Here is a 23165-nt window from a genome sequence, read left to right as displayed (position 1 = left end):
GGGCTGTTGAGGGAGCTGGAGCAGGGCGGAATCTTGGACTGAGCGGTTGGTACTGAAAAGAGATTGGAAGTGTTCTGACCATCGGTTGAGGATGGAGATCTTGTCGCTGAGGAGGACTTTGCCGTCTGAGCTGCGCAGCGGGCTTTGGACTTGGGGTGAGGGGCCGTACACAGCCTTTAGAGCCTCGTAGAAACCCCTGAAGTCGCCAATGTCCGCGCTGAGCTGTGTTCGTTTGGCGAGGCTAGTCCACCACTCATTTTGGATCTCCCGGAGTTTGCGCTGAAGATGGCTGCATGCGCGACGGAAGGCTTGTTTCTTCTCTGGACAGGACGGCTTTGTAAGGTGAGCCTGGTGGGCAGCTCGCTTCTTTGCCAGCAGCTCCTGGATTTCCTGGCTGTTTTCATCAAACCAGTCCTTGTTTTTCCTGGAGGAGAAGCCCAGTACCTCTTCAGTGGATTGCAGTATGGTAGTCTTCAACTGATCCCAGAGGGTTTCAGGGGACGGGTCCGTGAGGCGGGTTGCAACGTCGAGCTTTGCTTTGAGGTTTGCCTGGAAGTTTCCTCTCGCTTCGTCTGACTGCAGTTTTCCAACATTGAACCTCTTTCTGGGGGCTTTATTGTTCCTGGGCTTTGGCTTGAAGTGAAGGTTGAGCTTGCAGCGAACCAGCCGGTGGTCAGTGTGGCATTCCGCGCTAGGCATGACCCTGGTGTGGAGCACATCTTGTTTGTCACTTTCTCGCACCAGGATGTAGTCCAGGAGGTGCCAGTGTTTGGATCGGGGATGCATCCAGGTGGTCTTAAGGCTGTCCCTCTGCTGAAAAAGGGTGTTTGTAATGACAAGCCGCTGTTCTGCGCAGAGCTCCAACAGGAGGCGCCCATTGTCGTTGCACTTGCCGACGCCATGCTTGCCCAGGATTCCTGGCCAGGTTTCTGAGTCTTTGCCGACACGAGCGTTGAAGTCGCCCAGGATGACAACCTTGTCGGCTGTAGGGGTACGTTGGATGAGGTTGCGCAGGTCGGTGTAGAACTTGTTCTTTTCTGCTGGTTCCGCCTGGAGGGTTGGAGCATAGACACTGATGAGGGTGATGTGACGCTTGTTTTGAAGTGGGAGTCGCATGGACATGATTCGGTCCGAGAGGCCTGTCGGAAGGTTTTCGAGTTTGGAGGCAATGAAGCTCTTGACCATGAAGCCTACACCAGATAGGCGTCGTTCATCCGAAGGCTTGCCAGACCAGTAGAGTGTGTAGCCCGTTCCGCGTTCTTGGAAGCTGCCTACATCTGCCAGGCGGACTTCACTGAGAGCGGCTATGTCGATGTCAAGTCTGAGGAGTTCATGTGCAATGAGGGCAGACCGACGTTCAGGTCGATGGCTGTCAGTCTTATCTAGCATGGTTCTGATGTTCCAGCATGCTAGCTTGAGTTTGTGAGCATCTTTTGAGGGGGAGGACGTGGAGGGGGAGGACGTGGAGGGGGAGGACGTGGAGGGGAAGGACGTGGAGGGGAAGGACGTGGAGGGGGAGGACGTGGACCTGTCCTCGGGCCTGCGCAAAGGAGCTTTTAGGTGGAGTGCAGTGCGCGCAGTACTGGCCCCACCCTTTACACCCATGGTTCGTGTGCCGTGGCCAAGCAAGCTGGGACGTGGCAGCGAGGTCCTTGGGTCGTAGGTTTTATATCGGAGTGGCCTTCTCCTATGCAGGTTTCTTACCCGGGCTGGAGGGGCCTGCCTCCCCTCCTAGGTTGGTCCATACTGCCCGGACCGGGGCCTCCGTCTGCCTCACTCGACCGAGGCCGGGGCCGCCGTCTCCCCCTTGCTCCTGCCCGGATCGGGGCCGCCGCCGTCTACCCTTCGCCCGGACCGGGGCCGGGGCCGCTGCTGCTCTCCCTGTGCCCGGACTGGGGCCGCCGCCTCCCACTCCCTGTCCGGACCGGGGCCTCCGTCTGCCTCACTCGACCGAGGCCGGGGCCGCCGTCTCCCCCTTGCTCCTGCCCGTAACGGGGCCGCCGCCGTCTACCCTTCGCCCGGACCGGGGCCGGGGCCGCCGCTGCTCTCCCTGTGCCCGGACTGGGGCCGCCGCCTCCCCCTTGCTCCTGCCCGTATCGGGGCCGCCGCCGTCTACCCTTCGCCCGGACCGGGGCCGGGGCCGCCGCTGCTCTCCCTGTGCCCGGACTGGGGCCGCCGCCTCCCCCTTGCTCCTGCCCGTATCAGGGCCGCCGCCGTCTACCCTTCGCCCGGACCGGGGCCGGGGCCGCCGCTGCTCTCCCTGTGCCCGGACTGGGGCCGCCGCCTCCCCCTTGCTACCACTTTAATTAATAAGTCTTTAAATGTTTTATAGAATTCTATTGGGAATCCATCCTCTCCTGATGTTTTATTGTTCGGTAGTTTTTTTAATATCTCCTGTAATTCTTCTACTTCAAATGGTTTTATTAATTTATTTTGCTCCTCTGTTTGTAATTTTGGTAGTTCAATTTTAGTTAGAAATTCATCTATTTTGTCTTCTTTCCCTTCGTTTTCAGTTTGATATAGTTGCTCGTAGAATTCTCTAAAGTTTTCATTGATCTCCATTGGATTATATGTAATTTGTTTGTCCTTTTTCCTTAATGCCAATACCATTCTTTTAGTTTGTTCTGTCTTAAGCTGCCACGCTAGAATTTTGTGCGTTTTTTCTCCAAGCTCATAATATTTCTGTTTTGTCTTCATTATGTTCCTCTCCACCTTATATGTTTGTAGTGTTTCATATTTTATTTTTTTATCTGCCAATTCTCTTCTTTTAGTTGTATCTTCCTTTATTGTTAATTCTTTTTCTATATTTGTTATTTCCCTTTCCAACTGTTCTGTTTCCCGATTGTAGTCCTTCTTCATCTTAGTTACATAACTTATTATTTCCCCTCTGATGAACGCTTTCATTGCGTCCCATTGTATAAACTTATCTTTCACTGATTCCATATTTATTTCAAAATACATTGTAATTTGTCGTTCAATTAATTCTCTAAAATCCTGTCTTTTAAGTAGCATGGAGTTTAATCTCCACCTATACATTCTTGGTGGGATGTCCTCTAGCTCTTTTGCCAATAACAGGGGTGAGTGGTCCGATAATAGTCTAGCTTTATATTCCGTTTTCCTAACTCTCCCTTGAATGTGGGCTGATAACAGGAATAGGTCTATCCTTGAGTATGTTTTATGTCTACCTGAATAATATGAATATTCCTTTTCCTTTGGGTGTTGTTTCCTCCATATATCCAAACGCTGCATTTCTTGCATCGATTTAATTATAAATTTGGTTACTTTGTTCTTTCTGTTAGTTTTTTTTCCAGTTTTATCCATGTTTGAGTCCAAATTAAGGTTAAAATCCCCTCCTATTAGTATGTTCCCTTGCGCATCTGCTATCTTCAAAAAGATATCTTGCATAAATTTTTGATCTTCTTCATTAGGTGAATATACAATGAGTAAATTCCAAAATTCTGAATATATCTGACATTTTATCATTACATATCTCCCTGCTGGATCTATTATTTCCTCTTCTATTTTGATTGGTACATTTTCGTTGATTAATATAGCTACTCCTCTGGCTTTTGAATTATATGATGCTGCTGTTACATGTCCTATCCAATCTCTCTTTAATTTCTTGTGTTCCACTTCAGTTAGATGTGTTTCTTGTACGAAATGCTATATCAATTTTTTTCTTTTTTCAGTAAATTTAACAGTTTTTTTCCTTTTGATTTGGTTATGTATTCCATTAATATTTAAAGTCATATAGTTCAACATAGTCATTTCATACTTTGTTTATCTTTCCTTTCTGTTTCCTCATCACCACCTTCCCTTCTTATCCATTTCTGCTTTCTTTTTTTGAACACATTATAAGACATTTCTAAAACATAAAATATTTCCACTATTCTCATATCTAAAATTCCTTTAACCCCAATAGTCCCTCCCCTTTCTGAGTTGCCCTTTGTCCCTTGTCAGGCAACCACATCTCCCCTCTCCATTTGGATTTGCGAATCCGCTCACAAGCGTCAACTGATTTCGCAGTGACTGTTATTCTTCCCCACCCAGCCCCCCCAGAAAAGATTTTAATCTTCATATATAACAAAGGTCACTCTCTTAATTCCCTCCTTACTTCCTTTCTTCCCTTTCTTTCCCTTCTTAGTTCTTATACTCTATTTTTTATGTATATATATATATATAGTTTATTGTCATTTTTGTTCTTGTTACATCTCTTCATCTCTCTGTCTGTTTTGTAGTTGTTCTGCAAATTTTCGTGCTTCTTCCGGATCCTAGAATAGTTTGCTTTGCTGCCCCGGGATAACTATTTGAAGTACCGCTGGGTATTTTAACATAAATTTATAACCTTTTTTCCATAGAGTCGTTTTTGCTGCATTGAACTCCTTCCTCTTCTTCAGGAGTTCAAAACTTATATCTGGATAGAAAACATTTTTTTGACCCTTTTGTTGTTTCAGGTTGATGAAATCTACCATGATGAATCATTGGGTACCCACATCAACATTGTTTTGGTCAGAATGATTATGGTCGGCTACAGACAGGTGAGTCAGTGACAGCATGATTATTACCAGCCTCTGGATGTTAGTCATTTATTTTCCTCACATGATTAAATGTTTTTAAATTAATTATGTTTTGAAATTTAGCCCATTGGGTAGGAGCCTTAAGTATGTTATAATCTTCAATAATTCCGGGCAGCAAATTACAATAATTTTTTTCTTCAAAAGAATTGTAACGATGTGGAATTTAGTACAAAGAGCCAAGAGGCCTCAAGCGTAGACAACATTTGGAGAGAAAACCTTATTATCAAAGTGGCAATGACCATGTAACACACATGATTGTTTTCTTCCTGTTCTTCATTTCAAATGGTGCTCCTAATTCATTTTTTTTTTCATTGACCATTTTTATTTGTTGTCCTTCTTTCACTAATAGTGTGCAAGCTCTGTATTACTTTCCTGCATTTTAGCTAATTAGCAGATGATATGGATATGCATGACCTATAAGAAATATACATTGAGATAAAGTAAAAACACAAAATGCTGGAGAAACTCAGCTGGTCAAACAATGTCCTGTGTGTAGCAAAGGAAAAAGTACATAACCGATGTTTCAGGCTTGGCCCCTTCATCAATGTAAATTTATCCCCAACTGTCTGCGAACTGACAGCCCCACTGAGGTAGCTGATGCACAGATACGTAGAGTGGACCTGGCACGAACAGCGGCAGAAAGCTTTCAACGCTTTAAAGAGACATATGCAGTTCCCACCAGTCCTCTCTCACTATGACGTACGAAGCACAAAACAGCTCATGGAAAAGTCTCACAGGGAAAAGTCAGACGTGTTCCTCAACCTACTGAACCTGAGGAATGTCTCTCGTGACACCAAATTGGGCTTGCCAGTGCAACGGTTAATGTCAAGACAGGTCAGGACGACTCTACTGGCAGCACAAGCCCAGCTGCTGAACAGAAGGCTGACATAAAAGAAATGTTATGACAGAAAAAGATGACCACTCGAGCCATTGGCAGAAGGGCAGGTCATGTGCAGACTCCACAGGGCTACGGCTGCATGGGCAGAGTCAAAAGGAGCAGCCAGGAACCCAGGTCATACATGGTGTGTTCAGAAGAGAAGGTGTACAGAAGAAACAGACGGCACATCCACCCGGTAAGGGAACCACCCCCCCATCTCAAACCAACCCAGATAAGACTATGCTACTGGACTTAAAACGTGAGCTTGAGATCGGCTAATGAGACAACGGACAGTACCCCTGAGATAATGGACAATACACACCCTCAGGAAAAGACACCCCAAGCCTCCACATCCACAGAGGACACGCGCTGGGCGCATCTGTAAACCCAACCCGAAATACTGGGACTGAATGTTGGATGTATGATATTAAAATGTTACCCATGCAATGTTTAAAATGGGCTCATACTGGGGTAAGTGGGAGGCTGCCTCAAGAAAAGGGACGTAATCAGCCACTGCCATTGGCTGAACTGCACCCGCTGCAATCGCATCGCAGCCACAGAACTTGCAGCAGCTCACTGCGCATACACAAGCTCCACGTGGGCGTGATAGTTGAATTGAGTGCTGGCAGGGAGCAGATGCCATCCCATGGGCTCTCTCTCTCTCTCTTCGATTGTGCATAGTAAAGTTCAATTCACCTCACCTGCCAACTCGTCTAGTTATTCCAGCCCGCAATAACAAACACTTGCAAAAAGAGATGTTGTATTTCCTTTCAAAATCTGAGCTGGCCTTCTCAAAGCAATAGTGAAAGCTTCTCTCTACACTACGTACACACCAGTATAGTTTACATCCATGCTAATAGGTCTATATTAATCTTAAAAGTCTTTGCATAATCAACCTTAATTCTTAATTAATTTGGATTATTAAGTAGTGTGCTGATTTGGGCATATGATGTTCAAGTGCATATATATTGGCATTGGTTAAATTCTACTTGTTCAAGTTCAAATTTGTTATCTGATTGTACAAATACAACCTGACGAATCAGCGTTTTTGGTGTAAAAACATGGAGACACACACAAATATACAGAGATACAATGCATATGCAGTACCTATATACGTATATATATAAAAAATATTGCTTAATAGGTAGTGGAGTCTTTGAACGTCTCTACGTGCAGTTCATCAAACGTTCAACGATCTCACTGCCCATGAGAAGAACTTGTTTCTCGGCCTGGTGGTTATTGCTTTGTATTCCTGTATCTCTTTCCCAATGGAGTAGCTGGAAGACACTGCAACGAAGAACTTCTTTTGTCTGTCCCTGATATATTATTCTTGCAGCACTTTTATGCCTGCACAGCATTCATCTGCCAAATCAGAAAAGACCGGCAAACAATTGTTGCCATCTTCACGACAAAAATGTAGGAACGTCTGTTCTTGTTGTGTGCAAAGTAACAAATGATCTTTTATACTATTCTAGAGAGAAGCCTTAAATCTGTCAGAAATTATGTTAACAGTTGGCCCTTTAACCTCCAAGTAAAATGCACAGGAATAAAATCCTTAATTTTGATCCTGGTGTTTGGTGTAGTCTTGGTACCAATTTAATTGGGGTGACAGTTCACACTTGATATTTAATATGCAGTACTAAATGTTGATGTTTAACTGTATATGTGAGGGAAATTATTAATGATTAGAACACTATTTAACTAAAAGGAAAATCAGTATGCAAGATGAATGATGGGATGTGATGGACCAGATGATCATTGTACTTGTACGATAAGACTGAAAAACTCTCAGTTTACCTGTCACTTTAAAACATGTCTGGTTTCAAGGAAGTTATTGTCCAATTTGTGCCATGCAAGTAAAGGACGAGACATGGAATGAAATGGAATTTTATCTTTATATTGTATTGATAAAAAATTATTTTATCTTTAGATTATTAATACAAAATCAAAAGGCGAATTGCAATTTTTCCATGCAAGAATTTAGGTTCAGGTAGCTTCTGAACTTTGAAGAATTTTCATAGTTCGGTTTCAGATTTCAGATTTATTGTCAGGGTACATACATGACATCACATACAAGCCTGAGATTCCTTTTTCCTTCATAGTTGATTCATAGTATACGTTCATAGTTGAATACAAATTAATGTTTCTCATATTCTAATGCAATTTGGAAATTCAGTGGAGTGAAATCTGAAAAGCAACATTAAAACTATGATTGTATACAATGCGCTCTATGATCAATTGACATTCAATCTGTAAATGCATTGTTCCAGGTATTTGATGAATTGCCTGATCGCAAGAAACTTAGCAGTGAATGGTGCCTGCTTCTGCATCCCTGAATTGGAGAGGGAAAAAAAACTTGAAAGTTTGCACACCTGATTTTATCTGCCACCTTTGAGAAAAACAAGAAAAGTTGGTCACGGGCAAAAATACAGTAAAGAAATTGGATCTAAGGAAAAGCGAGATCTAATTCTATTTTTGTTAAATTTAGACACACAGCACAGTAACAGGCCCTTCCTGCCCACGAGCCCATGCTGTCCAATTACACCCAATTGACCTATAGCCCCCCCTCCCCCAAAAACCAGAGTACGCAGAGGAACCTCCTTACAGACAGTACCAGACTTGAACCCTGGTCGCATTAACTGCTTTGTTAACCATGCTGCCCCACACACCTTTAGAAACACACATCTTTAGGAACTGCATTCATTTCAATTTGTGAAAAATGAAATTGCAATTTTGCTTCTTTGTTAATAAATTTACGCTTGATGTTGATAATACTTATTTTTATTTTATAGTCAATCAGTTTAATAGAGAATGGGAATCCTTCTCAAAGTTTAGAACAAGTATGCCGGTGGGCCCTTACTCAACAGCGCTCTGATCAAGACCATGCAGAACATCACGATCATGCCATATTCCTTACCAGGCAAGATTTTGGTCCAGCAGGTATGCAAGGTACTGTATTGTTCTTGATCAGCAGTATGGAGTCTGAATTTGGCAGCTGTAAGAGTTAACTTCATAATATAATTATTGATTCAAATTTAATATAATTAAAGATGTTTTTTATCATGTGCCAATTAATTTTCAGTAGACATCTGTCCTTTACCATATTTGCCAGTTTTTAATGGTCCAGTTTTGCAGTGCAGAGGTATTTTGCTTTCTCAAAGGCTTGTTTCTTTCTCACATCGTGTTCTTTGAAAAATTTGTGCATTCCCAGACTAGTTTTCACTTTTGATGCACATATTATTTTAAATTTCTCAGTGGTTCATCCCTGAATTAAATATAACTGTAGGCAAAGATTACAAATGACAGTATTGAAACGGCAGAGATTTTGCAGGGATAAATTCACTCCAAATCTTCAACTCCACTATGTTTTGCCTCGAATAAGAGAGCTGACATACTAACAGCCTTGGCAAATACATGCCGAAAGGAATAAATCCAGACCAGAGCAGCTTTATTTTGAAATCTCGGTCAGCCAAAAACCTATGTAGGCTGTTCAATATTATCCACTATGTAAAGTTGAAGGCTGAACTGAGTGAGTGTCGCTGTGGCCCTGGATGCTGAGAAAGCCTTTGGCAAGCTGGAATGGCTGTATTTATTTAGAGTCTTGGCCAAGCTTGGATTTGGGCAACTATTCATAATTGTGTTAAAAGTCTTTAATACAGATCCAAAGCTAGGACCAACACTAATGGACAGATCTTGGCAGTGTTTTCTTTGAGCAGATTGAGCTGACAGGATTGCCCCTTGTCTCTGGGACTTTTTGTCTTGGCTATTGAGGCCTTGGTAGAGGCAATTAGACAAGACCCAGAGGGAAAGGATTTTATGGTGGGTCAGACAAGCCACAAAATTAATCTTATGGCAGATGATGTAATCCTATATTTAACAGATCTGAACAATTCCCTTACTAGATTACAGATTCTATGAAAAGTTTCAGGATACAAGGTGAACTGGAAAAAAAAGTGAAATCATCCACTAACAAATTTTGGTCATGCCAAGTATCAGCATTCAAATGGCCCTCAGGTGCCTTGGAATAATAGTGGATGATGATCTCCAGAATTTATATAATCTCAATTACCTCCCGCTACTTAGTAAAATTAAATAAGACTTGAGTAGATGGATGAACTTGCCCATCACTCTAATTGGCAGAGTCAACTGTGTAAAGATGAATATATTGCCCAGATTGTAATACCTTTTCAATTCCCCTAGCTCAAACCATTTTTAAAACCCCTTAATAAGTATGTTGGGCAATTTATTTGAAACTGTAAGGTACCTAGAATATCCATGGACAAGTTAACATGGGATTACAGGTTCAGAGACATCCAGTTGCCTAGTTTCAAAAAGTATTATTTGGTGGCCCAAACGAGATTCATTTCTTCATTTTTTTGAGAAGAACGATACCCTTTCCTGGTTACAAATTGGATTGCACTCTTTGAAAGAGAAGGTGTATAATGATTTTGTGTATAAATGGGATTCCAGAATTAACGCCAGCAGAACGGATGGCCCCATTTTAAAACACTTGGTTAAAATATGATGTGAGACCTATGGAAGCTCTGGACTGAAAAGCGGATTGTCATCAAAGACACCTTTAAGACAAAATGAACTTTGAACAATAACATTTTGGAAACCTGGTATCATAAGGGGATACAATGTCTGGAGGATTGTTATGAAAAAGGACTTTTCATGTTATTTGAACAGCTGAAGAAGCAATATGACTTGTCTAATAAACTTGCCTTCAGTTGAGATCCTACCTTAGGGCCAATTTGAGCCCTGACATGACTCTACTAGAACTCACTGAAAAGGAGAAACTACTCCACGAAAGAAATGCATGTAGGTGTATTTCTGGAATGCACTTTTTAATTGATGAGTGAGAGTCCAAAGCCAGGTTTGCATAAGTCTAGGGTGAGATGGGAGTTTGTCCCAGGCACAACAATTGACAAACAACTCTGGTCAGGGAACTTTGTTGGTTATTCTCAATGCCAGGTATAGATTGATCCATTATAATTTTCTCCATCAACTAGCTCACCCCACACCACTATAAACCTCAATCATCAGAGATGTGTTGGTTGGTTCCTTTTTATATTCTACCTGGCTTTGCAAAAGTGAGGCCCTTCAGGTATGACCTCCGTGATACTCTAAGTACTTCCCAGTACTTTACCACGGTTGTAAGATTACTATAACTAATTCTCAAATTAAATTCACAGAAACGGCCTGATATGTGGCCAGGAAATGCATAGCGGTAACATGGCAGTCCGACTCCCATAGTCTTTGGAGATGAATAGTTGCATCCACTTGAAAAGATTTCATACAATCTCAGGGATTCCTAAAAATCTGGCAGCCTTATTTAGAGCATACAGGTACTTCACTGGCACCAACATAGGGATATGATGGCTACTGGCTAGCCAGTAGACCTCTGTAAAGATTTTAACACTGCGGTATTATTGTGTCTCCATACGTTTTACTGTATGCACTGACAATGAGATTTTTTTCATGTATTTCTCTTTTTCTTTGTTTAATAGGACTTGTATCAAGGAGAGGGTGTGGAGGGATGGATTTTCTTGATGATTTACATTTGATACAACTGTTAAATATATTACAAAAAAAAAAGAGAATGGACATACAGCGTTCAAGCAGTTGAATTGGAAGCATTAATGAGCATTCTGCCACTCTGAAAACTTAAGTTTGGGCATCAAAGTTCTTGTAATCCTTAGTTATAAAACTGATGGTAATTTATAACTTAAGGTGTTAGTGATCATGACAGGTTGCTACGTTTTATTTTAATGTTCAGCATGAAGTTGCCAACAAGCACAATACTCACTTTCAATAGCACCAGTCAAGTTGAAAAGTACAAACGTAGCACTGATTTAGACAAGTTTAGCAGTTTGAACATAAATTGAAACAGTATGCATTAACCCAATTGAAATCAATTAGGGTGTAAAGGCTCTTGTAAATCATTTTCCAATTGTGACCTAATTAGTTATGAGAACCACATAACTCATAAATGAACATTTCTCCACTAAAACTTGGCAAGTCGACTTGAAAGAGAAACTGAGTTAATGTTTTATGCTATCAAAAGATTGACTTTCTGTTTTTCTTTCCGATTTCAAACATCACCCATTGTTTTGATTTTTTTAGTTACTGAACCTTTCTCCAAGTTGATCCGTGGTCAAGTCCCCAAATATAGTTAATGGGCTAGAACTATTGGGATTCTTTCTTTAAAAAAATGGTTATAATAATCGAATGGAGAATTGTCCCAGTATCTTAATCTACAATTTAAAATTATTAGGCTGTGAATAAAACATTGTGAAAGAACATTATAGCTGGATCTGAATTGTGAAGTAAACTGCTGATTAGTTCTTTTACTTGAACTGGCCGGAGGAATTTTTTTGAATGGTAACCTCGTTAAGTCACTTCCAGACTGCAGTTTCCATTTTGGTGCAGAAGTTGTAAAAAAAAAAGTTTATTAATTTTACTTGAATGCTTCAGAACTTTGAGTCTGAATCTGACAGCATTATCCAAACCTTGGCTCAATTATGATTTTATTCAAAAAAATGTTTTCTTACCTATGAAATAGAAGCAGGAGTCGGCCCGTCAAACCTGTTGTGCCATTTAATAAGATCAGCTCCACCTACTTGTTTTTTCCCCATAGCCCTTAATTCTGCTCCTTGGCAAAAATGTATCTGACTGTGTCTTAAAAAAATTCAAAAAGAAAAAGAACCAGTCTGCACTGCCTCCAAAGCCAGAATGTCTTTTTTCAAATAAAGAGACTAGAACTGCCCACTGTACTCCAGGTGCTGCCTCCCCAGTACCCTATACAGTGCAGCGTAGCCTCTCTGCTCTTAAATTCAATAGCAATGAAGGTTAACATTCCATTATCTTTTTGACTATCTGTTGCACCTCCCAACCAACCTTTTTCAATTCATGCACCAATACTCCTAACTCCCTCTGAACAAGAGGATGTGGCAATTTTTCACTGTTTTAATCTGATGCTCTATTTTATTTTCCAAAATAGATGACCTCACATTTACCAACATCTCCTACACCTTTGCCCGCTTCCTTAACCTATATCTGCAGACTCTGCGTAAGCCCTCCAACACCGCGCTCACCACTGATTGCCAACCAGAGAAACACCAATTCTTCCCAACTCTCTTCTTCTATTAGCTGTCCATTCCTCTATCCATGCTAACATTTTGCTCACAACACTTTATATCCTTATCCAATGAATTAGTATTTTATGCAGCACCTTATTGAATACCTTCTGAAAATCCAAGAGCACAATATCCACCTGTTCCCCTCTATCCACTGCACTCCTCAAAGAACTCCAGTAAATTTGTCTAACATGGCTACCCTTACTGAATTAATGCTGTGATGTCCTGATGGAACAATTTCTCACTATTTGTTCCTTAATTATATTTTAAGCATTTTCCCAACTGCAGAATTTACCCAAACTATGGCAAGGAGACCGTTTGTTGATTCATCAGTACACACAGTATTTTCCAGAAGATTTATACAGATGTGGTGGTTATATTCCAGCTCTAAGTGTGTGTGAAATGAATTTGTGCAGTTTTAGTTTCTCTTATGGTCTGTATTATGTTCAGGATATGCTCCAGTGACAGGCATGTGCCATCCACTCAGAAGTTGTACCCTCAACCATGAAGATGGATTCTCGTCTGCATTTGTGGTAGCCCATGAAACTGGACATGTGTAAGTGTGCAGTGCAAGATATCAGAGAGTTAAAGCTCCATACAAATGTTGGGATGCAGACCTTAACATGTAGACAACTAAACTTGGGGGTGGCAGAGAAAAAGAGGGAGAGGTAATATTTAACTGAATGTCAAACTTTATTACCACTATCGCCTTATACTCCACCGAGTGTGGCCAAACTATGGCCTGCAAGCCCAATGCAATACCTAATTTTTAGCTGGTGCTTGTCTTCAATTTTAACGGAGACTGCAGTTGCTGGAATCTGAACCTAAACACAATCTTCTGGAGAAACTCAGCAGGTCAAGCGGCATCAGTGGGAGAAAAAGAATGGTCTGAATTCTTCCAGCAGATTCCATTATCTTGTTTTTGGCTGGATCCCTTCATCAAGATCATCAGTTCTCTCTATTGCCCCCTCTCCTTTCCTCCCCTCTCTCCCCCTCCTCTCCTCCCCTCTCTTTTCCCTTCCCTCTCCTCCCCTCCCCTCCTTCCTTTCCCTCCCCTCCCCATATGGTTCTTGTGCACTTGCAGTGTTAATGTTTGCATTTTTCTTGTTCTTTAAACTTGGTGCTCCTCTTTTAACCACCATCTATTGGATCTAGTCAGAAAGCTACTCCTTGCTGCTAGAACACGTCCAATAGACCATTCCAGATTGTTTGACTTCTGAGTTTGGTCTTCACTAGTGGTCGGCCATGTTAGATTTATCTATGTTGATCAGGATCCCTGAACTTGTTATTTTATGATGGGGCCTGCACTTGCTTTTTGTTCTTCAGTTTTTTTGACCAACACAACAAATAAAGGTTTATTTTGAAATGAAGTCTGAATGCTGTAGTTAAGTATTAAAATCACCAAATTCACATAAATGATGAGGCCATTGAGGACCTCATTATTGGAAATACGAGTTTAATGTCCCAGCTCAGCAACTGGATAATTAAATTCAGTTAATTAAAGAATCTGAAAGTTAAAAAATAAATTTAAAAATGGTCTCAGTAACAGAAACAATGATTCTGCTGCACTGTCGTTTAAAAATCCATCAGGTTCCCTCCTTCAGGGAGGAAAACTCTCCGCCATATGAATTCTGATCTGTTTGTCACTCTTATTGTTCACTGAAATAACTTAGTACTGTGACCAGAGCACTGGATTGTTGATTGGAATCAGTTAGTTCAGATCCAATCATAGCAGCTGAAGATAATTCAAAATACGAGTTGTTAAACATTCATTTAACTGGTTAAATCATCAAGACTTTGAGCACAGAAACTGACAGTTTGGCCCAACAAGATTGTACTGATAACAAGCATGCAACTTCAATGGGAACATCTCTCGTTCTTCCAAGGTCAACTAAGTGCTGACCTAAGCTCTCATCATCCAGCAATGGAATTAGTCCAGTGAACCTTTGTTCTGCTCCCTGAACCATACAGACCATTCAGCCAACCTTGTCCATGCAGACCAGTAGACACCCATCTTCCAGCTTTTGGCTCTTGGGCTTCTTCGCCTAGGTGGTTCAAGTGCTCATCTTGACACATCTTAAATGCTGTCATCAAATCTAGTTCCATCACTTTCTCAGGCAATATATTCCAGATACTCCACGTTCTTGTGGTGGGGAAAAAAAAGACCTCCTCATATCCCCGCTAAATCTCTTACCCCATTAATGAAAATCATTGTCTTCTAGTTCTATCTATTCTCTGATATGGGGATAGGTTCATACAACCTAATTCAGTTTTTTGAGGAGGTAACAAGAAATTGATGAAGGTAGGGTGGTAGATGTGGTCTACATGGATTTTAGCAAGGCCCCACATGAGAGACTCATTCAGAAAGTTGTGAGGCATGGGATCAGTAGAACCTTGATGTGTGGATAAAAAAAATTGGCTTGTAGGAAGAAAGCAAAGAGTAGTGGTGAAAGGAATATTCTGTCTGGAGGTTGGTGGCTAGTGGAGTACTATAGGGGTCTGTTCTGGGATCCCTGTTATTTGTGATTTTAATAAATATACTGGATGAAGAATCGGAAGGATAGGTCAGTAAGTTTGCGGATGACACGAAGATTGGAGGAGTTGTGGAAGGAGCTGAAGGTTGCTGAAAGTTACAAGAGGATATAGACAGGATGCAGAGTTGGGCAGAAAAGTGGCAGATGAAATTCAATCCGGATAAGTCAAGTCAACTTTATTTATCGTTCATACCATGCTTGCTCAATAAATAGGAAATGGTGTTTTACCAGGACCATGGAGCATATTTACATAGATATAAGTTAGGAAAGCAGTTAACACATTAAAATATTAATGTATTAAGATGTATACACTTAAAAGTCCATGGTGCACTATGCACATCTGTATTGGGAGTTCAGGAGCCTGATGGCTTGGAGGAAAAAGTTTTTTCCCTCTTTGGATGCAAGGGCCCAAGTGCTTTGGTACCTCCTGCCAGATGGCAGAAAGGAGAACAGTTTACATGCAGGATGTGTGGAGTCTTTCACAATGTTTATTGCTTTCCACCTGCATAGAGTAGTAGATGTCCTCCATGCTAGGAAGAGGTCCCCCAATGGTCTTTTCCACTGACTTTGCTGTTCTCTGCAGGGTCTTACGGTTCAAGGCGGTACAGCTTCCAAACGAGGTGGTGATGCAGTTGCATTGGATGCTCTCAATACATCCTATGTAGAATGTAGTGAGTATGGAGGGTGGGAGTTGGACTTTCCTCAGCCTTTGCAGTAAGTAGAGGTGCTGCTGGACTTTCTTGCCTATGGCGCTGGTGTTAAGGGTCCAGGTGAGATTCTCTGCCAGGTGCACAGCAAGGAACTTGATACTCTTGACGACCTCAACAGTAGAGCCGTCAATGGTCAGAGGAACGTGATCTCTCCGGGCCCTCCTGAAGTCGACAACCATCTCATGCTTTTTTACCATTCAGATACAGGTTGTTTGCTCTGCACCAGTTTGTTAGTGTCTGCACTATGTCTCTGTATGGTGAGGTTCGAGCTGTGTTTGGCTGCACAATCGTGGGTCAGCAGAGTGAACACCAGTGGACTAAGCTCGTGGCCCAGAAGGGGGTTGGTGGTGGAGGAGCCCATGCTCAGTGTGATAGTCTTGGAGGTGCTATTTCCGTTCTGGACTGCTTGAGGTCTCCCCATCTGGAAGCTGAGAATCCAATTGCAAAGGGAGGTGTATTGTCCCAACAGGCCCAACGTCCTTATCAGCTACTGAGGAATGGTTGTGTTGAATGCTGAACTGAAGTCAACAAACAGCATTCGAACATACAAGTCTTTATTTTCCAGGTGGGTGAGGGCCAGATGAAGGGTGGTGGCAATAGCATCGTTTGTGGAGCGGTTGGATCTATGTGCAAACTGCAGGGGGTCCAGTGATGGGGGCAATGTGTGCTTGACGAGCCTATCGAAGCACTTCATGATGATGGATGTGACAGGGCAGTAATCATTGAGGCAGGACATAGGGACCACAGTGCTACCCAGGGAGATGTTAAAGATGTCGGTGAGATCATCTACTAGCTGAGCCGCACAACTCCTTAGAACTCTGCCGGGAATGTTACCCAGTCCAGCAGCAGTGTGAGGTGATGCATTTTGGACGGACAAACCAGAAGGCTGAGTAAAGGGCTAATTAAGTTTCTTAGGAGTGTGGATGAACAGAGGAACCTTGGGGTTCAAATCCATACATCTCTTAAAGTTGGCGTACAGGTTGATAGAATAGTTAAGAAGGCCTGTGGGATGATGGGCTTCATTAATCGGGGGACTGAGTTCAGGAGAGATCATGTTGCAACTTTACAAATCTCTGGTGAGATTACACTTGCAATGTTGTGTTCACTTCTGATCGCCTCATTGTTGGAAGGATGTGGAGAGAAGATTTACTAGGATATTGTCTGGATTGGAAAACAAGTTTTATGGGACAAGGTTGGCACACTTTTCTCTTTGGAGTGTAGAAGGATGAGAGGAGACTTAATAGAGATTATGGGAGGTATAGATAGGGTGGACAGCCAGCAATGGCAAACACCAGAGGATATATGTTTAGGTGAGACATCAGGGGTAAGTCTTTTACACAGAGAGTTGTGGAAGGCAGGAAGGTGGTGGTGGAGGCTGAGACTCTTAGACGGGCACATAGATTAAAGAAAAATAGAGGGTTACGTGGTAGAGAGGGTTTAGTGTTGGGGATATATGGGTCGGCACAGCATCGAAGTCCAAAGGGCCTGTATGTTCTAAAACAAGTGTATCCTTTCTGGTGTTGAGAAGTCAAACCTGGACTTAACATTCCAGATGGAATCTTGTATAGAGTTCTTTAAAATTGGAGCAGTTATTATTATTTCAAACATGGTATGCAGCAAAAGTTGCAAGTAATAGATGCAAATTTACTATTAAATTATTGAGACTGCAAAAGTATGTGCGGAATGAGGAATTGTAAATGAACTTCCATTTAGTGAGATGCAGGAAATAGATGATAATTAGGTTCTAGTCAGCAAACGTCAGGTAAAGTGCATTGTCTGAATAAGGAGGCTTGAAAGATGTGACAGAAGATGGAATTTAATTATAAGGGATTGTCTAATGACAGATTTTGCTTTTTGTTTTCTGAGAGGGGCATGAGAGTACTATAATCGCCGAATCAGATGTGTCTGTGCCTCCAGGAGAATGTGTTAAACTTTAAACAAAACATTGTAACAATGCTTGAATTCATGTCTGCGAAATGTATTAATGTCTCCTTGACCAAGTGCATTTCTGAAATGATGATCTCATGCCTGCTAACAGTTTAGGAATGGAACATGATGGGCAAGGGAATCGCTGTGCTGATGAGACGAGTATGGGCAGTATCATGGCACCTTTGGTACAGGCTGCGTTTCATCGCTTTCACTGGTCTCGCTGTAGTAAACAGGAGCTCAGCCGCTACATAAAGTAGGTCATTGAATTTAATAATCGTCTTTCCAATTTCATGGAGTCATTCCATATTTTAATGGAAAATCTCTGGCTGGCAGATCATTGAAAAATTCTAGTTCAATTATTCATTTAATATGTAATAATTACACAAGATTCAAGAATATTTTATTGTCATGTAATAAAACAGATGTAATATTCATCATCAGAAATTGCCTGGCACCCCTTAACCATTTGGATTCCATGTCCCAGTTTTCCGGGACGACCTACAAGCACATACATTCTGTCCCCTGATTTTCTGGGGAACTTTTCTTTTAATACCATGTACTGTACTTCACTACTGTGAAGGTTTATCCATGGACCCAGTCCAGAATATATACAGTATGATGAAAGGTTAAAAATGGCCGGAATCCAAAAGGTTAATATGGTGGTTATGGCTGAAAATAATATTTTTTTTGAGTGATTCAGATCAGGACAGAGTTGTATCACCGATTCCAGGGTCACTCATTGTTTAGAAGTAATGGAGCTGATGTCATGTCCTCATCTCCAATTGGTAGCTTCCAAACTCCATTTAAAACTTTTAAATATTGCAGGGTTGATGGCTGATTTAGTCAATGTATACATGTCAAATTATATTACAATGCCATTCCGTAATAATACTAATCTGTTGCAGTTCTTTTTTTCAGTATTGTGCAGCTAAGAAACAATTTTGTTTCCTAAATGAAGCAGTTATCTTTCATAGATTGTTTTGGAACGCTAACAAAATTTAACAGGGTACCTCAGGCTGTAAGTCATCCTTGCACTGCATTGGCTCCCATGAGCATTGACTTGCACATAGATTGGGCAAAACAAGTTGGATGAAGGAATCTTAGGGATGAATTCATCAACAGTATTCTTAAACTGCAAGGGAACTTGCTACCTTGGTCCTATGCAATGGGATTAATGATCTTGTAGAGTTAGATCTTCTTGGTAAGAGTGACCACAGTATGAATGGATTTCTCATTCATCTGGAGGCTGCAATAAAACCAGTGTATTATTGCTTGAATCTAGTTAAATTATTCATTTAATATGTAATAATTACACAAGATTCAAGAATATTTTATTGTCATGTAATAAAACAGATGTAAGATTCATCATCAGAAATTGCCTGGCACCCCTTAACCATTTGGATTCCATGTCCCAGTTTTCCGGGACGACCTACAAGCACCAATTGCAATGGGTGAGGGTGAAGTTGGCTAGTGTAGACATAACCCAGCATCATGGAACAGTGGAAGACTTTCTCAGCAAATGCACATTCCAGTGAAAAGCATGGACAGAAAGGGAGGCAACAAACCAAAAGCTGGTGCTTGCCAAGTTGCCAAGAATATTGGGAAACTGAAAGATTGGGGAAACTTTAAAATGCAACAAAGAATCATTAAGCAAGCGTTAAAGAATTTGAACCTAAACATGATCTGCCGGAGGAACTTCACGGAGCATCTACCACAGTGGCCATCTTGAGCTCACAGTTACACGCCATTTGAAGTACCCTGCCCATTCCTACACTGTCTGTCGTGGGCTTCCTCTTCTACCAGAATCAGGCCCAACATAAACTACTAGAGGAACAATATTTCATATCCTGTCTGCCCAACGAAGCAAATACTGAATTTTCCAGTTTCAATTAACATTCCCCTCTCCTGAACTATCTCTGTTTTTGTACCTTTACTCCTATTCCCCCTTCTTTACCCCCCACACCCCAAATTTTATGTCCTTTTGTACCTACTTCGTCCCAGCCTCCCATCCATTCTCATTTTCCTCTTTCCATCCCATTTCCCACTTTGGATTCTTCTCTGTTCCTCTTCGGCACCATCTGATCTCTCATAATACCAGTATTGTAATCTCCAGAACTGGCAACCTTTACCCACCCACCCCATTCTGTATTATGCATATTTACTGGAGTTCTTTGAAGGAACAGAGAATGTAGTGGATACAGGTAAAGGGGTAGACACTGTGTACTTGGATTTCCAGAAGGCGTTCAACATAAAGGTGGATGGCGTTAGAGGTAAAGCATTAACATGTATAGAGGATTGGTTAACCAATGGAAGGCAGAGATTTGGGATGAATTCTTGTTTCTCTGGTTGGCAATCGGTGATGAGTGGAGTGCCATAGGGATCAGATCTAAGTCTATATTTGTTCAAGATTTGAATTAACAATTTGGAAGAAGGGACCAACGATAGTGTATTGAAGTTGCTAACTATATAAAATTGAATGTAAAAGCAAACTGTGCAGTCCATGTGTCAAGATTGTAGAGAGATGTAGATATATTAAGTGAGTGGGCAAATGTCTGGTAGATGGAGTACAATGTTGGTAAATGTGAGGTTTGGAAGGATTATTTCTTAAATGGTGAAAGATTGCAACATTCTCTTGGGCCGAGGGAGTTAGGAGAGCTTGCACATGATTTGGAAAAAAAAGTTGGTTTCAAGATGCAACAGATAATCAAGAAGGTAAATGGAACGTTGGCCTTCATTGGTATTGAATTTAACAGCAGAGGGGCTCTGCTGCGATGTACAGGGTACAAGAGAGGCAGCACCTGGAGTTCTTTGCGCAGTTCTTGTGTCCTTAATTGAGAAAGGATTTACTGGCTGTGGAGGCAATGCAGAAGAGCTCACCATGTAGATTCCAGAGAAGAGGGGAGTTGGCCTTTGAGGAGAGATTGAACTGCCTGGACCTTACTTGCTGGAAGTCAGGAGAATGAGTGAGTACCTTTAGAAAGATAAAATTATGAAAGAGATAGCTAAGGTAGAGGCAGTGAAGTTGGTTCCACTGGTCGGTGAGACTAAAATGAGGGAGCGTTGCCTCAAAATTCAGAGGAGTAGATTGAGAACCGAGATAAGGAACAGCTTTTCCCAGAGAGCAGTGAAGCTGTGGAATTCTCTGCCCAAGAAAGTAGCAGATGCTTTCTCACTTGCGACACATTTAAATAGATTTTTTTTGCATAGTAGAGGCATTCGAGATTTGAAGCAGGTAGGTGGAGCCGAGACCAAGGCCAGATCAGCCATGATCCAGATGGCCTACTCCTGCCCATTTCTCATGTTATGTTCACTGTGACATTGCACCACCTGATGGTATGGTTTAAGATTTTAACAAGGAACTACCATTTAAGCATTATATTTGAGTGACATCCTACCATACTCAATATGGCTTTATGTTTAATTAGGATGCTCCAATTAGAAGAATGCCAACAGACTTCCTGTATCTGGTCTGTGCATTTTAGCACTTACAAGGATCTTCCTCGGTGGATCAGAAATCTTACAACATTTGCATAAGTGGAATATCCCTTCGTCGGGTCTGACCACTCACCATTTCCCACAATTTTGCAAGATTGTAAAGTTTCTTGTGAAGCAAGAAGTAATGGTTAGATGAAGAGCCAACAGTCCATTGGATTAACATAAAATAACAACTTCTACATTTGTGTTCCACGTGAATACTTTGACTTGTAACAGATTTCATGTTGCTTTAAATAATTTGACATGAGTAAAAATATGTCAAATATTTTCTCATCATTTCTGACAGTTCATATGATTGCCTGCTGGATGACCCATTTGAACACAAGTGGCCACTATTGCCAGAGTTTCCAGGTATCAGCTACTCCATGGATGAACAGTGCCGTTTTGATTTTGGAGTGGGTTACCAAATGTGCTCTGCTGTAAGTGTTCTTTGGTTTCTTAACTTCATCACAATGTTTGTTGCCTTTCTTTTGAAACGATATAAAGTGAGTAATGAAGGATTCTGACAGTCTTTTTCTTTGAAGAAGTTCTTGCCTATTCCTGACTTTGTTCCACATCATTGGTGTTATATTTATGTCTGGCTTGTTAAATCTTCTTTGGGTTTCAGCCAGCTAGCTGTGTTGATGTGAGATCCTATCATGGGGTATGCCATATTAAGGTCCTGGAAAAGATTTAAGCATAAGTAGCCAAACTGATCATTGTTTTGAAAAAAAAGACTTGCCTTGCCCAATAGAATTCACAAAGTTTAAAAAAAAAAGTCATAGAAAGATGCCAGTTTTTTGTCAATGGATTTGAAAGAGAATCAAGGATATGATTTTACGTGTTATGAGCCCAGAGGACCCCAAAATCCAGCAGCAATAGAAATTCACCAAGACAGATGGTTACTTAAACAATTAATTATCTTTAATTATCTTTAAACATGAAAACAGGATAAAACTTTAACTTATTACTATTAACTTAACCCCCTTCTAATTCTAAGCGCATGTGTGTGTAATGTCTGTATAAGTTCAGAAAAGTTCTTTGATTCACAGTCCAATTTCACTTCTCACTCCTCCAAGTTCACCGGTATCAGGCAATTCTTATACTGTGCACAGAATTTAACATTTATGAATTTCACTAGATTTTGGTGCTTGAAAGGTAAATGGTTACTGCTCAGGAAGGTCTCGTCAGTTTTCAGAGAGAGATTTGTTGCTCATTGGATACCCACAACTGATTCCTTCTGATCAGCCACTTCAGAAAGTTCAGAAACTTTCCCCATCAGGGTTTTCCAGATGAAACATTATGCAGCCAGTCATCTCCTCTTTTATAGACCACAAGGACTTTGACCAGACTGAACTAAGAACTCACAACCCATCTTCAAAATGGGGATTTTCCACAAGCTTGCCAGCTTGTCCTGTTCCAGACCTAGCTGCTACTGCTGAACTGTAGAACTGAATTCTCTCTCTCTCTCTCTCTCTCTCTCTCACTCTCTGAGAAAAACCTGTTTGACTCTCTCTGCTTGCAAAAGTGCATGACCTTCCTAGAACAACAAAATACATTCAGACAGACTGCGACATCAGACCTAATCCTCTGACTTCATTCATCTGTTGCTTTCCAAGACAATAAATCATTACTCCACAGCATGTTTAATTAACACCTATTTGTGAAGTTTGTGCAAAGGCTCTCGGAGCCTGGACTGTCTGTCTCGAGCAGAGCTCTGGCATTTTAAATGACATCTGTTTTGTGAAGTGTTTGTTTTTGTTTGTGACCTACACTAAAAAATCTGCCACAATTTATCTCCTTTAAAACATATCTATATTCAATATAACATATAAACATAATCTGTCACACATGAGCAAGGAGCGAAGTTAGACATTATTGACCTTTGGAGGAAAGTACTTTTTCAAACAATTGGTACAGATTCA

The 23165-nt window shown here is 41.3% G+C and overlaps 1 protein-coding gene across 4 annotated transcripts in view; it reads left to right on the top strand.

Annotated features, from left to right (window-relative positions):
- The window catches only part of LOC138736339 (A disintegrin and metalloproteinase with thrombospondin motifs 14-like), a 112398-nt gene that overhangs the window by 66447 nt on the left and 22786 nt on the right, over window positions 1-23165 (top strand). For all 4 annotated transcript variants that reach the window (XR_011340236.1, XM_069885683.1, XM_069885684.1 and 1 more), the window contains 5 exons: window positions 4455-4538; window positions 8247-8403; window positions 13044-13149; window positions 17876-18019; window positions 21548-21680. Coding sequence is in view for 3 of the 4 variants with exons in the window: in XM_069885683.1 (XP_069741784.1) it covers window positions 4455-4538; window positions 8247-8403; window positions 13044-13149; window positions 17876-18019; window positions 21548-21680 (624 nt within the window). In the remaining variant the exon portion in view is untranslated. The remainder of the gene's footprint in view (window positions 1-4454; window positions 4539-8246; window positions 8404-13043; window positions 13150-17875; window positions 18020-21547; window positions 21681-23165) is intronic.

Source organism: Narcine bancroftii, chromosome 6 (assembly GCF_036971445.1).
Source record: "Narcine bancroftii isolate sNarBan1 chromosome 6, sNarBan1.hap1, whole genome shotgun sequence".
Taxonomy (NCBI): Eukaryota; Metazoa; Chordata; class Chondrichthyes; order Torpediniformes; family Narcinidae; genus Narcine; species Narcine bancroftii.
The sequence above is the reverse complement of the archived record's forward strand: the minus strand, read 5'-3'. Positions and strand labels throughout refer to the sequence as shown.